The 17,101-nt window shown below is 35.4% G+C and overlaps 1 protein-coding gene across 1 annotated transcript; it reads left to right on the top strand.

Moving 5' to 3' along the window:
• The first annotated feature begins 1,246 nt into the window (after positions 1 to 1,246).
• On the top strand, positions 1,247 to 10,463 carry LOC134753882 (JNK-interacting protein 1). The gene is made up of 8 exons (XM_063689841.1): positions 1,247 to 1,495; positions 1,653 to 1,891; positions 5,268 to 5,522; positions 5,723 to 5,938; positions 8,048 to 8,165; positions 8,497 to 8,659; positions 9,102 to 9,283; positions 10,340 to 10,463. The coding sequence occupies exons 1-8, from the start codon at positions 1,413 to 1,415 to the stop codon at positions 10,410 to 10,412; spliced, it is 1,329 nt and encodes a 442-aa protein (XP_063545911.1). The 5' UTR covers positions 1,247 to 1,412; the 3' UTR covers positions 10,413 to 10,463.
• Positions 10,464 to 17,101: the final 6,638 nt, after the last annotated feature.

Here is a 17,101-nt window from a genome sequence, read left to right as displayed (position 1 = left end):
AAAGCTTCCCTGGATGAAACTTAGTTAATGGTCGATAAAATCTGAAATGGAAAAACTGTTTTTATTGCACATTCCTGATGCGTGGTCGCATTACCGGTACTGATTCCCTAAATAACCTACGATCAGGCTGCAGTCAAAAAACTGTCAACGATCCTGATAATTTTCCCGCCGTCTCCATGTTTGTTTTAGTTGGGTATTGTGTCAGCTGCCTGTTAGCTGTAGTTTCTGCGAAAATCGCCAGGAGAGAAGTTTTTTGTATGAAAACTTGCACCTTTAAATGCATTTTTTATCGAAAGTAAAATGAACTCAAAATCTGTCCATCTGCTCAATTTTTTGCAAGCTCTAATGTTACTCCGCACATACGTAACATTTTTTGCACAAAGGCGAAAAATATGTTGCTTCTAAAACAGCGCATTTTATTTTTGATTGAACTCATTGATTACTTTTTTTGTTACAACTTACTAGAACTACGAATTTAAAAACACGATATCCGCGATTTCGCCGTTTCGATAACGCTTACGCTCTGTGAGAGTGAGAGAAGAACCTGAACTTACGGGGCCTTAACAAAACAAGTAATTATTTAATTGACTGAGTCAAACGTGAGAATGGATACATTTTATGATAATTCACCTTTTATTTATTTAATAGATGTGTAAAGCCACAATATTTGCTTGATATCATATAACTGATAAATTCTGACGAAACAGGAATCCGGGAAAACAGGAATTCGACGAATCGGGAATAAATCATTACTACTTCTATTTTCCATGATGTATTTTTTGTCCGGCTTTTGCTTCACTACTATCATTTTCTACTTACATGCCATCTTTTCAACTAACTCGTAAAAACTTTTCTTTATTTTTATTTAGTACGGTTTCGGGCTTTGAAAAAATATCGACGTACGTTTACTTACTGACGACTACAATGGACTCATTTGACCTGTTAGGAAAGTATCATAATTTACCTAATTATAAATGGATCTTTTCCAATATTTTTTTTATTCTAATTGAAATTGAGATATTTATTTAAACTTTAAAAAAAGGAAGCTGACAATTTTGATGCATACAGCATGTTGCACTTATGTAGTCAGCTGTGAGCCTGATCCTCTTTACAATATGACTTCCTCTAGGTCATGTGTGCAGTGCATGTCCTATTTACCTCATTAAATAAGTTCCAGTTATCTGGAAAAAAAATGTTTTTATGGATTTATGGAGGGGTATAAATGTAGATTCACTACGGAAATTACCGCTGATGCATTTCATCGCCCAACGCACCACTGCGAAGTGCTGTGGGCGCCTGCAGGACACGTGCGCGCGCCGCGCGGTGCGCACCCTGCGCCGGTCGATACCACCCCGAGCGCTCGACGCGCGCAACCCCTCGCTCTATACCCAACTATCAGGTGCAAAAGCGACATGGCCGACAGCGAGTTTGAAGAATTTCGGAGAGTTTTCGACAGAATACCACAACATACAAAGGCTCCAACGCCGTTTTATTCGTAAGCGCTCTTTTTTATCTCTATGTTAAGCCCAAGTGTACCGAGTTATGTGGTAACCGTAACTAATATTCGATAAGAGTGGAGATGAAGACGTAATGCGCGACGCAGAGTGAGTTACCCTAACGAGATCTAATAAAGTTGGAATGTGGTGTTACAGTTTAGTGCCAAATGTGGATTTGGAAGACGAGTCTCCGTCATCGAAAAGTGATGGCACGCCGGAGGACGACCGAGGCTGCGTAGCCGACAATGACTCCATGTCGGCGCTCCCTCCCGGGACGGCATCCCCGGGACCTCCGCCGGAGCCCCCCGAGGCGCAGCGCAGCCCACGTCATCAGACCTTCGTTAACGGCGAACGGCGCAGGCGAAAACTCCCCGAAATACCAAAAAACAGAAAATGTAAGTTGTAATTTTAGCACTCCATGCACGAGTTTCCTGTTATTGTTTTCGTTGGTTCAAGTCCAAAGTTGATAGCCGGTTCGATAATTTTACGCTGGCGCTTGCATCGTTCCTTATTAATAGATTCTGCACCTGCGCTTTGGCGAATGCAATTGAGTCGACCCATCCTCAACCTTTAGTGCTATTGCGACTGGACTCAGACATTCGAAACCCAGCCCAAAAAGTGCAATGGATACCCGTGGTTAGTAACAACAGCCACCACTCAGGATTTCTCAAAATTCTAGTTATATTTCGTGATTAGGTTTTCACCATCATAATCTAGCAATTATAACGATTGATTTATTATAGGTAGACATATTACATACGTTCCATAACTATACGTTCAATTTGACGATGAGGCCCAATCGCTTAAGAAAATCGACGATTTCCTTTGCTAGTAAAGCTTTTCTATGAGCTATTTTTAGTTTCGTTTCCATAGTTATTGGCAATAACTTATTGCACTGGTATGGTATTTAGTTAGCACGTCTTATTTCGTGGACATGCTTTTCAAGGAAACAGGTCTAGTAAGTACCTATTATAGCAATGTGCCAAAGAGAATGTCAGTTAAGTATTTTTTCTGCACACTTATTGTCCAACCTTCTTACAGTTAGTTTAGATTTCGATGAGATATAAAATAGACGCCAAAGCACGCCAAAGAGTGACGGCCTGATTCGAACTTTAATATACTTCGGTCAAATTTTAGGTTTAGATACGATATAGATCGGATATGTCAGCGTCAAAAGTGACGTTTCTTTTGACATGTATTAAAATTTGAATCAGGCCGTTAAGTAAATGTTAAACGAAAAAATCGTCAATAGTTAAGAACATTAAGTAATAATAATAATCCCTAAACTGACTGGGAACGTCGGGAACTTTCTAAGTGGAAACTTGCATGGGAAATTTCTCATGAAAGTTTTCAAAAATTGCGGAAATTTTGAGAATGGTCTGCAACTTTGGCACTACTGGCCACTCATAGACATTTGAATTGTCTTTTCCTGTACACTGATCTCAGCTTTTCTAATGCATTCTACGGCGATTTTAGGGTGACATTTTGGAGATTGGTATACCTATGCATAAGAATTGGACACCCAATACTTTGAAAGTGAAATGAAATTAAATGAAATGAAATATTTATTTGCTTAAACATGGTAATTACATACAGATGTTACAAATTAATTGATTTAGTATCACATGTTTAGTCAAAAATTGGCATGCAAATTTAAAACTAAATAAGATTTTTTTTACAATTTCAAAATTAATATTGAAATACAAATTTATTAAAATGATTAATGTAACAAGCAAGTCACATATGAGGCATTCGTAATGCCCACTCCCTGGACTATCTACAAAAAAATCTTTCTTGGACCTATTATCTAGTTCATTGGCGTAATTATTATTTATATAAGCTATAGAACCCCACCCTGGGTTTGCAATCGACACATTAGGACCGTCTATTCTGCACACTTGCTCAAAACCTTCCAGCACAAAATTGTCGCTTCGGGAACCCCATGTTTCTACAAACAACGCGCTGTGAGGAAAACCTTACAACTTAAAATTACAAAAAACAAATAAATGTTCGAGATTCCCACAATGAGCACTTTCTTTTGATATATAACACAATATACTTTGGAAATCTTTTTTTAAAGTTTCTCTTATTTACTTAGAATCATAATTCGTAGGTTTTCCTGTAATATATAGGTTTATTTTTTGTATTTTTTTTTTAAATTGTGCCAGTAGTTTCAGAGATAAGGGGGGGGGGGTAATTTTTTGCCAATTTTCTTCATTAACTTCTAAGCTATTTATCTCAGAATTATAAAATGTATTTAGATCCTCACAATAAGCGCTTTTATCCGATGTAGGTATGATGTATGTATGTATGACACACAGTGACAGCTTGCAAAACTTTTTTTTTCATTTTTTCATTTAGCCCCCAAACTTAATTGGTCCAGTAGTTTCGAAGCAAATAGGCTGTGACAGACGGACGGACAGAATCAGAAACCATTTCTATCATATATGGATTTGACGCGATAAGATTTTAGAGCTATTATGATTTTCCTGATACTAAAAGTATTAAAAGCTCGCTTACTCCTCAAGAATGTAATTCATGCCTAAAAGCACCACATCTGAGCACCGAACGCACCGAAACTACATAAAATAATAATAAGATGAAAATAAGGCAATGGTAATAGAAGTTTATGTGACTGCTACATAAGGAATTAAAATACGAGTGTGGGTTTATGAAACGAATGAAATGGCTCCATAAAAGGATCACACATCACACGCTTATTTTAATGCCTAATTATGTACAGTTGCATACACTGCTTTATCTACATCAATATTATAAGTTTCAACAAAACAAAGTAATTTTATACTTACAAACTATGGATAGTTAGGCTCTGGGACATGAGTATAACATGAACCATATAAGGCAACAAATAACCCGACCAAATTACGTAGGTTGTTTTTGGTAGTATTTCGGTGTATGGTGGCGCCTCCTAATTACTGTTTTTTGATGGACACTTTTCATACATAGAGATTTGGCTCCTTTATATAGTCTCCATGTTACAAACTAATTAAGCGTGCAGGCGGTAATGCAAACTTTTTCGCGCATTTCACGCATCCGTTGTTTTTAATTCAGAGACAAGCTAGAGTCGGGGGCCGACTGCTATATCGTTCGAAATCAAGTAACTGAAGTAACATGCGAAATTTGTCGTAATTGTTTGCAACTGACACTTCATTTCGAATAAAACGTCAGCTCGACTGATATTAGAATAGAGGCCAAATCAAATTTCTTTGTTTCTCAGAGATGTTCTCAATTTGAATGTAATTAAGGTATCGGTTATCGATAACGTAAAGTAAAAATTACGATGCACCCACAGATACAGGTTTGTTAATATAGGCTGTTAGCTTATCGTGTCGTCTGGATATATTATAGGGAGGTTATGATATTGATTTAGATAAACAATGTTAAACTATTTCTTTAACCATGTTCGAAAATGTTCTTTATTCAGCTCGAAATTAAATAATATAATTACAGTGATCTATAAAAATAATAATTAGGTACATCAAAAATTACTTTTATAATTCGAATCATCAATACAGGCACATGAGAAATCCGCCTGCTGAGGGTTACTTTATTGCGTCTCATAAGATTTAGGTTTCGGTTTCTGAAACGACGACCAACTTTATTGATATCTACACTATAGGATTCGAGAGATCCAATCCTAACAATTATTATTCCGTTTACGTTTGTATGTAAGGTATTGCTTGCTTTTAAACCCAGGTTCCGTATCGCCATCCGATTGACTCGTAACTGAATTTGACAATAATTTTGCAGCAACCATATTGGCATGTGGCCAACCGGCATCGCTTGCCGACGAGCTTGGAGCCCTGGCTGGTCCCCTTATCCGACCAGGATGCCAGGGCCGCCCACTTTTAGTGCTCAAATGCGGATACTTGCTTGACGAGGACTCGAGCCCGGACTCAGAGCGGCTGCAGAGCCTAGGCGATGTCGACAGCGGCCACAGCACAGCACACTCACCTATAGACACTGGCCCCAAAAGTTTATCTCCGACGCCTCTACAACAGAATGGTTAGTAATATGTAATATCTAGACAGTTCGCGTTCAAAAGGCCCTATAATATATGCAACAGTTTAATAATTGTTCTAAATATATACATAATTATCTCTTTTCGTTAAGCTATCAGAGAATGATACTTTTGACGCATCGTCTGATACCGTTGATGCTGACTGTACCTATGTATATTAACAATGCTGTTTTTATGTATACAGAAACAAACATTTCGGTTTCACCATCATCCAGCTGTAGCATTAGCGGTATCAATTTCGCTGGTAACATGACTACGGTGCCCCACAGTCAACTGGAAATGCTAGAAGCGACACATAGAGGCCTACATAAGTTCAACCCGCGACATCACGATGAAATAGAAGTGGAGATAGGTGACCCCATTTATGTACAGAAGGAAGCTGAGGATTTATGGTGTGAAGGTAAACATTGATTATAGTCCGACGAAATTGTAGAAACTTACAGAAACGAAATGCTAAGTATTAGAAAAGTGGGTCAGGTTAGTTTAGAACTGCGACCCTTACAGAAACGAAATGCTACTAGAAAAAGGCCACGAAGTGAATTAGTTAATTTAATAGGATAACGAGATGTTAAATATTTGCATGACATTTTTAATTGAAATGTGGTTAAAGTTTTGGTGGTCATTGACTATTTTTGGGTTAACAATGATTAGTTTGTAGTTATTTGCTTTATTAATAGGATAGCAAGATGAAAAATTTTGGTTAAGTATATTTTTACATTAAAACGGAGTTTTAATGTTGGTAATCATTTACTATTTTTGGGATAACAGTTATTAGTTTGGTGTCATTTGCTTTAATAGGATAGCATAATGTAACGAATTTGAATATCATTTTACAATAAAATAATTATACAATTAAACCACAAACACAACAAATTTAATTCTAAACTTATATTAAAAAGTAACCTAAAATTCGAACTATACAAACTAAAAGTAATACCTAAAAAAGAAACATGAAAACATGGGTGACCTAGCCCAATATGTATATATTAGGCTTTCTAGCCCAGTCCGAGCCCTGTGAAAGGGTTCCCATAAGGCTGGCTGCGTTCCCCCTTTGGAAAACTATGCCGATTCGTTGGGCGAGGAACGAGCCAGCCCTACGGTCCCCGGTGACCTCGTAGATTTTTCTGGACAGCTGACGAAATAATTTGTGAGCGCTTGAGCACCACGGTCCAAGTTTCGACTGCAAATGCCGCAAATATATGCTGCTCAGTGAGAGCCATAAAAATGGAGTTTTAATTTTGGTGATCATTTACTAATATTGTCTTCGGATACCGCGATAGTTACTCATGAAATAAAACTATGAAAACGGATTATATCGCGTATATTGAGTTTATAACACATCCCGACGTTTCGAACCCTTTACAGCGTTCGCGGTCAACGATCATTTACTATTTTTGGCAGAAAATGTAAAATGAAACTTGACCAAGTAATTATTTGTTAAACAATAACTTGCCAAAAAAGAGTTTTGGCTACCTGTAAAATTGCTATAAGTTGTTTTGCCATAGCTATTTATGCAACAAGTGCGGAAAGTGTATGATTTCCGACGAGTGGAATTTTATTCACAAGCGAGCAAAGTGAGCGAGTGTATAAAGGAATACGAGTCGGAAATCATCTTTACGCACGTGTATCATACAATGTTTTACTATGCATTGTGCGAGTAAATAAAAAAACATATCATGGAAAATAAGTTTAATTATTAAAAGGAGTGTTTTAAATCGACACGAGTTGCGAATTACCTATTCGCACGTGTATCGTACAACGTTTTACAGTACATATGGCCCTTTAAACTTTTGACATATGCACGAAAAGTGCTCTTTTCCGCACTAGTGCGAGAAAGTAGCACCATATGTACTGTAAAAAAAAATTGAAAACAAAAAGCACTAGTGCGGAAAAGTAGTACTTTCCGCATAATATGGCTCCGTAGGAAACGCACTTTTCGAGCACATGCATTGTAAAATATTTTTTTGGGAAATGATAATTTGGGTAAAATAGTTTGGGGTGTGATACTTTGGGGAAATTTTTGGTTCATTCATTAGTAAACCCGTACAAAAGTTTAACTGTGGCTGTATAAGATTCTGCCTTCGCCTGCAAGTGTAAGGTTTAAAATATATATTTTATGGTGTATTCCTTTTGGTTCCCGCCTTATGCAATCGAGTAAATACAATTCAACAAAATAAATCAAGAATAATTTATTTTAACAATTTACTTATATCAATTTTGATTTTAAAAAAAGTTTCAATGCGGGATTAGTAAAATTAGAACAATTACCAATTGTTCCAGGAGGAGAAATAGACACAATTTTTCCATTTTGTGTCCACCTAGTTGCTCGTGGGACGGGGACGTAGAGGAGTACACCACTTTTGTGCACTAGAGCAGAAACGTATCACTTTCTGCGCACTTTATAGAACAAAAACGACCCACTTTCCGAGCATGAGATTTGAAAAATATCTAGTACTACCCTTCAGGAACCCGACTGTAATCCTAATATGATTCTGCACTATTCATACAGGAGTAAATTTGAGGACAGGGCAGCAAGGAATATTCCCATCAGCCTACGCAGTAGATATGGACTACAATGACTTTGATCCAGCAAATGCCAAAGTAAAAAGAGAGCGATATTTATTAGGGTATGTTTTTTAAATATCCATACTTATATTATAAATGCGAAAATGTGTCTATATGTCTGTCTGTTATCTCTTTACGCTTAAACCGCTGAACCGATTTAAATTTGCTAGGTATAGGAAGGACATAGGGTAGTCTTTATCCCAGAAGTCATCCTTTAAGGAGGTGAAAGGGGGGGGGGGGTGGAAGTTTGTATGAGGAATCGATAAAAAGCAGATTGGATAAAAAATAAGCTATCCAAATTACTAACTCCACGCAGGCGAAGTCGCGGGCAAAAGCTAGAATAAAATAAATAATACTAAAGTTTTGTTTTACTTACATTTGAATGTTCTCCAGGTACATGGGATCAGTGGAGACGCTAGCTCATAAAGGAACAGGGGTCGTGTGTCAAGCTGTTAAAAAAATTGTGGGAGAGTGCAGTGGCGAACCGAGAGCGCAGCCGTGCATTCTAGAAGTTTCTGATCAGGGCCTACGAATGGTTGACCGATCAAAACCAGAGGTAAGCTTGGGACAAGTTATCGTTGTTTTAGAGGTCCGATGAAATAGTTTTTATCGTCATATAAATTGCTAGTTTAAAATTTCCTTGACGCGTACGTACGGCCTTGAAGACGCACTTGGGGTTTTTGTAATTCATATTGAATGTTAGAGCACTTTCCTTACAAACGAACAAAATGAACAATAATTGGTTAATTTTTATTGCTTTAAATATTATTTATTTCGTTATTTCAATACTATGAAAAACGAAAAAGAAAGGTTAAATAAATAGAGTTCAGTAAAATTGATAGTTCTGGGATGTTTTTTTACGGCTACAGCTCCGGGTCCCTTTAAGTGTGTCATGTAATGTGGTGGTACACCTGTAAAGGAGCACCTAACTATAAGGTCTTCTAATACCAAATAAAGAATATCGTGTACCTACTGAATTGTTTGGTTTCTGTTTACAGAGAGGTCGAAACGCTCCATGCATCGACTACTTCTACTCATTGAAGAACGTGTCGTTCTGCGCGTTCCACCCGCGCGACCACCGGTACCTCGGCTTCATCACCAAGCACCCCACGTTGCAGCGCTTCGCCTGCCACGTGTTCAGGGGCCAAGAGTCAACCAGGCCAGTCGCCGAGGCCGTAGGGTGAGTACACTACTTACTATTTCCAATGAGCTGCTTTTATTTGTGTCATGTGGTTAGAAAGTTTTGACGTATAACGGTCCAACTTATAACGCTCCTCAGGCCAATTCGAACAATGACATACGACATCTACTAGTTCTACATTCGAATTGGCCTGCCTGTCTCGGGGAATAAAATGAACCTTTTATTATCTACATTAACACAGTTTTGTTTTTTATCTCTTAATTAAAGCTGTTCCATACGTTCTATACATTAAGTAGTGATCTATTTTACTGAACAGATTTAATATGGGGCAAACCCGAATTTGCGAAAAAAACTCATTTGAATTTCGATCGCTTGATTTCGTTTTTCTCCCTTTAATAATATCTCCACTACTAGGCATTTAAATAGGGTATTTTCCCCATGTCGAATTTCATAACTAAATCTAGTTAAATAGATAGAAAATGAGCAATACATCAAAGTTAAAAAAAAAATAACTTCCAAATAGGAAAAAAATAATGGTACCATTCGATTCCTTACATTTTATTTAAAAAAAAATTGTACGGCAACAATATACATAAACGCAATATATCACCGACAAAATCGCAATTTCCTTGTTTTCTCTCTTCTAAGCGATAGCGACGTTACATGCTGACGTCACGATGTAATGTCATTTTGTATGAAGCGTTTTGTCAGTATAGTGCGGGTGCCAGACTTTGACCATCATTTGTGACTTTTGTATTGCTTTAAGACAATGGGCCCCATACAGACATTTGATCCTCAAAACAAACCTGATCGACCGATGCCATTCATAAAAAATTGCAGAATACCCTATTATATTAATAGAATTGAAAACAGAAGTCAATACCACTAAATTCCCAATTTCTATCGCTCGTATTTCAAAAGTAGCATTTCGCCGTTTTCCACAGATTTTCGAGTGGCGAAATCGAGCGCTCGAAATTCAAAAATCGCCCCCCCGGATGTTTTCTATGGGACAGCCAAAAATTATTTTGCGTTTTTGCGGTTGGTGCATATTTAATTACAACAAAAGTAGAATTAAATTTATAATTCTGATTTCAGGCGAGCATTCCAGAGGTTTTATCAAAAGTTTATAGAAACGGCATATCCAATCGAGGATATTTACATAGAGTGAAGCTATAGTTCTAGTAATCAACATTGCAGTAATTTTAAGAGCCCGGTAACGATTTTAGATCAAAAATGTAAAATTGATAGATTTAGTCGTTGAAATTGTACACGATTTTTGTTACGTAATATCTAAATAACAAGTATTGGTTTATATTGGCACGTCTTCTTATCTTGCCTTTTAATAATGAGATCGCGAGCGTAATATATATGACGAGGGGCAGTATTTAAAAATTCTTAAAAAAATTATGGTGGTAAATTATACAAATTGATGTAAGAACAGTTTCAGCAAATGTAGATTGTTTAAATATCAAAATTACGTTGAAATTAAGTCGATTTTCGGAGAAAATGTCACTTGTTTTGAAGTAATTTCTGGAGAAAATTGATTTCGGCTAACTTTCATTTACACTACTTCAAAGTCATAATAACAAAAATGTAGTCTATTAAAGGTGGAGTACAGGACATCTGTAATACAAAATTACCATTTTTAGCAGTCCAAACTTTACGAAATTTACAAATAAGACCGATAAAATCTGTGCTTTACGCGCTTTTACCTAAACGTCCATCCCATCAGAAAAAAAGTCATTACTAATTTAGTAAGTCTGTTTTCAAAAAAATGTTTTATTAAACGGCAAGATGAGAAGACGTGCTAATAGAAACCAGTAACTTCTTGTTATTTCTACTATGTAACAAAAGGTGTACAATTTCACCGCCTAAATCTATCAATTTTACATTTTTGCGACTAAAATCGATACCGGTCTCTTAAGCTTATCCGTTGCATTTGTCACGGTTATCCAAGATGGACTGGACAAGCTGTAAGTTACTAGATTAGAGAATCAGTGTTTCAAAACACGTTGTAGAATGGTGAACAGGATGGATGCTGGTTATATTATGGTGCTAACATTTTTTCTCCTGTATTATCCCAAGTTATATTTAAAGCTGCTTATGTGTGATTATAAGTGCTGTGATGTGACCTGCTTCGAATGTGTCTATGAAAAAACTGAGCAACGGTAGACATGCAAGATTCAGTCCTAGTTAGCTGCTGGATATCGTGATATTAATGCTATTTTAATGAAATAGGGAGAAAATCTGTAAGCACTTTAAGCGAGTTGATTGTGACAAAGCAACGTAATCCTTAAACTCGTTGTCGAACGCTGTGTCGCCTACCAAAAATGTTTTAAGTATTTTAAATATCAATCAGTTGAGTGTAAAATTAAACAAAACATACTCATACCTACATAAGATTGCAAAATTAGAAATGATCTTCCAATTCTATCATACCTTTACTCACTGTTTTAAGCGACGTTCAAACTTTACAAACGATAATGATGTATTAGTTAATGTACCTAATTACTCGCAATGCATCTCGTTCGCACCAATACAATAAATAAGTACGCGCCCTACTCTTAAGATATATGGGTGAGTGATATCAAAATAAGATGAAATTGACATGACTTTGCAAATTCGAATTGGCCTCTACTATGTATTCAAATGAGGTCAAACAATTACAGCCATGTACATAAAAATTATCACCTTACTAATTCATTCATTAGAGTGAATCCTTACGTAACTATTGCAAGAAAAATTTAACAACTAGATAAAAACAAGTGGATAGAGAAATGCCTTTCCAAAGTCTCAAAAGACGTAATAGCTATACAATAGGGAAACAGATTTGGGTCAGTAAAATTATGTATAGTTTTTTAAAGCGTGATTCAATTCTGCTCTTATATTACTTTGATGGGACTGGTTAGGGCAGCACATACTAGTTTAGTAGAAATACAGGAACTGGTCGAACCGAAGATCCTTGGGTGTTTACTTATAAATGTCCTAACTTTTAAAATTATACCTATAGTTTACTTTGGTTGACGGCGGGTGACAGTGTTGCCCGTCCGATTTTGAGTTAACAGCCCTAATTAGTGAAAAAAGTTTTTTAAGTAACAAGTACCTCAAAAATATGGATGTATTATTTTCTCGGTTGTAGTTATATTATAGCACATAAAGTTGGGCACTGCCCTAATTATTCCCAATATTATAAATATCATCAAACCAGAACTAAATCACGCTTAGTAATTTTTATAACATTTTGTTTAATATCACTGGCTTACAATAGGTACTATTTGGTATTTGATTAGCTCGAAATCTTACTTTAAACTGACCAGACACTATAATTAAAAGAGTATTTAATTGTTTCAATGAGGAACTATGAGTTTGTGGCGTAATTACAGCGACTAGTTTTCTGTGAAGAAAGCTAATAATATAGGTACCTAACTACACGTTATATTTCATACATAGGTACGTTCTCTAATACATAATATGATATTTGTTCACATCTGCATTTGTGTATGTGAAGTAAGTATTAAACCCAGCATATATACATGCATTCGGTCATTGTGGTATAGCCCAATCCCTAACGTGCATCCGAGGAGGCCTGTGCTGAGCAGTAGAACGTAACTATAATATAGTTATATCATTATTATTAGACCTACAAGCTGGAGACGGATGATGTTGGCAATTTACGAGCCCTATAACGTCGTTTGTTGTTTATGTTAATTATGTTACACTTTGCAATAATAATACCTTTGCAACAACTGTCTTGTTTATGATCGTCACAGGTGTAGATATACGTCAGTTATCTTGCTTGTAAAAAATGAGCCTATGCAATTAATTACTTAGTTTGTAGTGAAATACGTATAAGTACACTTACTGCAAGGACACTGTATTCGAAAAACCGCCTAGACAACAAACATCACAAGAGTCTACCAAAATGCGTACCTATTCCATATATAGTATCTTTATAAAACGACAAGTATTATAAATTAAACATTGAATCTGAGAGAGTACAATAAATGTTTTGTTACTTGATGTTTCTCGTTTGTAAGGATCCAGGATTAGCCGGTTTATTATTTATTTTTTGTAAAACAAAGTCAATGTACATATAAGACTTTGTAACGCGCATCAAAAGTAATAATAGAGAAGTAAGTAGAATAAAGTGCGATTAGTTTCATATCTGATGTAAGATGGAGTATCATTAGGACTAGGTCGCCGGGAAAGCCGACGAGCGTTAGTACTTACTAGATAAATCTAGAGTCTAGACAGACCAAAGTCAATGTACATATAAGACTTTGATGCAAGATTAATACGTTATAATAGTAGGTAATTAACGTAATAAAAGAGCAAATGAAAAATTTACATTGCTTAACTCAGCCTTCGTTCAGAGGTGTAAGTTGCGAGGGCACTATAAATACACACTGATTTGCTTTCGCTGTTCTTCTTGTCACCCCTTGTCACTCTTACAAATTAAGGACTTAACCCTTAAATGCATAATGATGTATATATGCATCGTATATTTGATGGTCCGTGGCTCAATATGCAGCTATCCAAAATCACATTTATTACTTTTATACAGCATGACACATCTATTTCAATTTATTAAAAAGTTATACAAAAAATCATGCATTTAAGGGTTAAAATTGTTTGTTATGTAAAAAAATTAATTGCGTTTATAGGTACAAAGTATCCTTATTTGGGAATTAAATGACTGGATTAGTATGCGCAGCAAATACAAAATCATTATATTATATCTTATGAAACATTACTAATTGATGAAAAACAATATTTTATCTAAATTGAATTATGTGTGTCTTTATATATATATAAATTAGGTAAATAGTTAAGTAATTAAAGAAATAACATAAAAATAATGACAGATCATAAAAATCAGCGTGCCTTTCAAAGCGTTTTTATAACGAGTGTAGAATGACTCATATTGTATATATGTATTATTATACAAAGTCAGAACACTTGCCTAATAGTGCCATAGTTTAATTAAGCGTCCGTTAATCTCTTGACACAAGTAGTAGAATTATCTTTTTTTTTAACCTGACTTAGTGGAGATGTAGTTATTTAGTAGATATAGCCAAGGTTATGATTGGACTTATTTAAAGATGGTAACTTCACTCTGCACGTATATTTTAAGGGATTAACAGGTATAATAATAATATCCATTCCAATATAAAGGCATCCAAATGCTTCACGGCGGTACTTTAGAAACGATGTAGTAACATAAATAATGCGGGTGCAAATATCCTGGTGAATTGCACCTGCTGAAAATCATGTGTGGCAAAAATGCTCTCATTATGATTACCGGTCTATTCGAACAACGTGATAGTTACCAGATACGAGACCGATACGAGATCTAATACATACGTTATAGTTTAGTTCTCGACTAGTTATCTTTTACAGTTCGATTTGAGAAACCAATTGTCATTTCACGCTACAATTATGTGACGTTTTGGGATATCCATTAGATATCCATTATATGTCTAAGTAATATCTTAAGCAAATCTTAAAGAGATCGTTGAAGAGGACATTCGGAATCGCGGATATGTCAAAAATTTGACATGACTTTCTTAAATATCTCGTTATCGTTTTCGTTTCATATCTAGTGGATATCTAGATCATTGTTCGAATTGGCCCGTAGTTTTTGTTAAGATTATTTAGTGGCAATTGCCCGATTAGTTAAAAAACGTACCCGGATTGAGTTTAAAAATAATCATTTATTGTACAAAGTAATATAGAATGCTGTAAGTAGTATTATTTATTTCAACTATTATAATTATTTATTTCTTGCACAGCTAAAATAAATTATTTAGGACTCTCTATCTCTATACTATACTATTAATGGGCCCACTGATTATCAGTCCGCCGGACGATATCAGCCTGTCAGTTAGAACAAAAATTTGACAGTTTCCGAACAGCTGACAGGCCGATATCGTCCGGCGGACTGGTAATCAATAGGCCCCTTTAGTCGTAGTTGTCAATGCGTTAGGTAGAAAACCTGCTACATAATTATCGTATCTTATATTATAATGTTTCGGTAGTTACTATGGTAGATTATTATTTTGTGAACATACTAATTTCATCATTAATGGTAAACACGTCATTCTTAACGCAAGAGCAATGAATGACAAACGGTCAAGACATGTAATACTATTGCCTAGTGTTATTTTTTCAATTACGTTTATAAAAGTAAGATTTTACATTTTACAGCTTTCAAAAAATTTCATTACTTTATCCAACCCAGAAACAAATCGAAAGTCTACCATAGACATAGTCATTAATTATAGATATTTATAGAAGTCAGGAATCAAAAAGAAAAGTACTAAATTACTAAATTAGGATAAGGTCATTAGAATCAAAATTGTACCTATGTATAAGTAGATGAAATTAGTTTTTAACAGTATTATAAATACTCGTATAATTATCACAATCAAGTAGAAATAAAGCTAATAATTTATTAAAATAACTGCAGAACTTAGTGTGAATGCTGTTAATGCTAAGATATTTTATAATTATGTATATAGATATTGATAGTATGGTTATCGTCCCAATTATAAGTATATAATATATCTATGACTACCATGAAATCTAATCTCTTTTAGTTCTTATCTGTTTTAGTTTTATGATTTTTACGAATCAGTGTGACTTTATTTCAGTACCTAAGCCGCGTCGCCTACACACTCGTATTTTAATGTAATTTACTGTTTATAAAAGGGACGGAACGCGAGACGCAGCTCAAACGGTGAAACGGTGATTTAGAAGCACATATGCCATGACGTCACCGTAACTATAATTATATTTATTAGTCGATGATCTGGACATTGTAACATTCAAAATTTCTTATAAGTAGCTACGAGTATATATAGGTATAGGTGCTTCTAGATCCATTGCTAGGTGCTACTACTGCAACCTTAGTTTTGTGTTCTGCAAGCAATTGTCCTAAGTCATTTGTATCGGTTTAACAGAGAATAAAATCACATAGGTAACTAAAATATTTTTTTCGGGATTTCTGGAAATTTAATTCAATCCTGAAAAATCTTGAGATATTTGGTTGACTTGTGGCAGCCCGCGTGACCACACGGTTTGTCTTGCTGCGAGCTATTTTAAACGCTCCTCCAGTAACTGCGTGAGACTAACGACTTCCAGATGACCCGTCGTGCGTGCCGTATATCACGTCGAATCAACTATTACATCACGACCTTGAAGCACCGACGGTTTTGTCAACCCAAATTCTTCAATCCTACAATAAAGAATTATTTAAATGAAAAAAATGACATTTTAACCTTTCCTTAAGGTTATTTTTCAACATACATTATATTATATAATTATAATTTCCGGCCGGTCCGTTGCTTACCTTTTTCCTTGTAAAAAAGTGGTTTCTTACTTTTTACAGTATATTCATATCAATATTACAATTCTCTTAGTATAGTATAAAGATAATCAGAGAGTAAACAAATAGGTACTTTTTTATAACACCATAGGTTAGTTTAATATCAACCACATTTTGCTTAAGCTTTTTCATATCCTGTTATAAGTTTATAACTACTCATTACCGTAAATGAGACTGTACGTGTATCATAGATTCCTGTAAATAAATAGTATATCTAGACTGTCTACTCGGCTCATCTGTACCTAGCATATGTATTTCTTCAGTACCTTTGAAAATTATAAACAAGACAGTGACAGCAGAATGACTTGCCCATATTAACAAAAAGGCATTTGTTTCTTTTATGCACCGTGTTAGCTATCGAATTTGACATGAGAGAGAAAGATCCCCACAAAAGGCAATATTAGCGTTCTACTTATATGCGTTAAATAAATGTAACAGCATTCAGATATTAACGTTTGGGTAATGTAAGA

Source organism: Cydia strobilella, chromosome Z (assembly GCF_947568885.1).
Source record: "Cydia strobilella chromosome Z, ilCydStro3.1, whole genome shotgun sequence".
NCBI lineage: Eukaryota > Metazoa > Arthropoda > Insecta > Lepidoptera > Tortricidae > Cydia > Cydia strobilella.
This window is presented reverse-complemented; position numbering and strand designations above follow the sequence as displayed.

What these genes read in the sequence shown, in the direction of transcription:
- LOC134753882 (XM_063689841.1), top strand. Translation starts at nt 1,413, where the DNA reads ATGGCCGACAGCGAGTTTGAAGAATTTCGGAGAGTTTTCGACAGAATA. An exon ending in TGAGGATTTATGGTGTGAAG is followed by an intron (nt 5,939 to 8,047) that starts GTAAACATTGAT and finishes CTATTCATACAG; the next exon opens with GAGTAAATTTGAGGACAGGG. An exon ending in TTGACCGATCAAAACCAGAG is followed by an intron (nt 8,660 to 9,101) that starts GTAAGCTTGGGA and finishes TTCTGTTTACAG; the next exon opens with AGAGGTCGAAACGCTCCATG.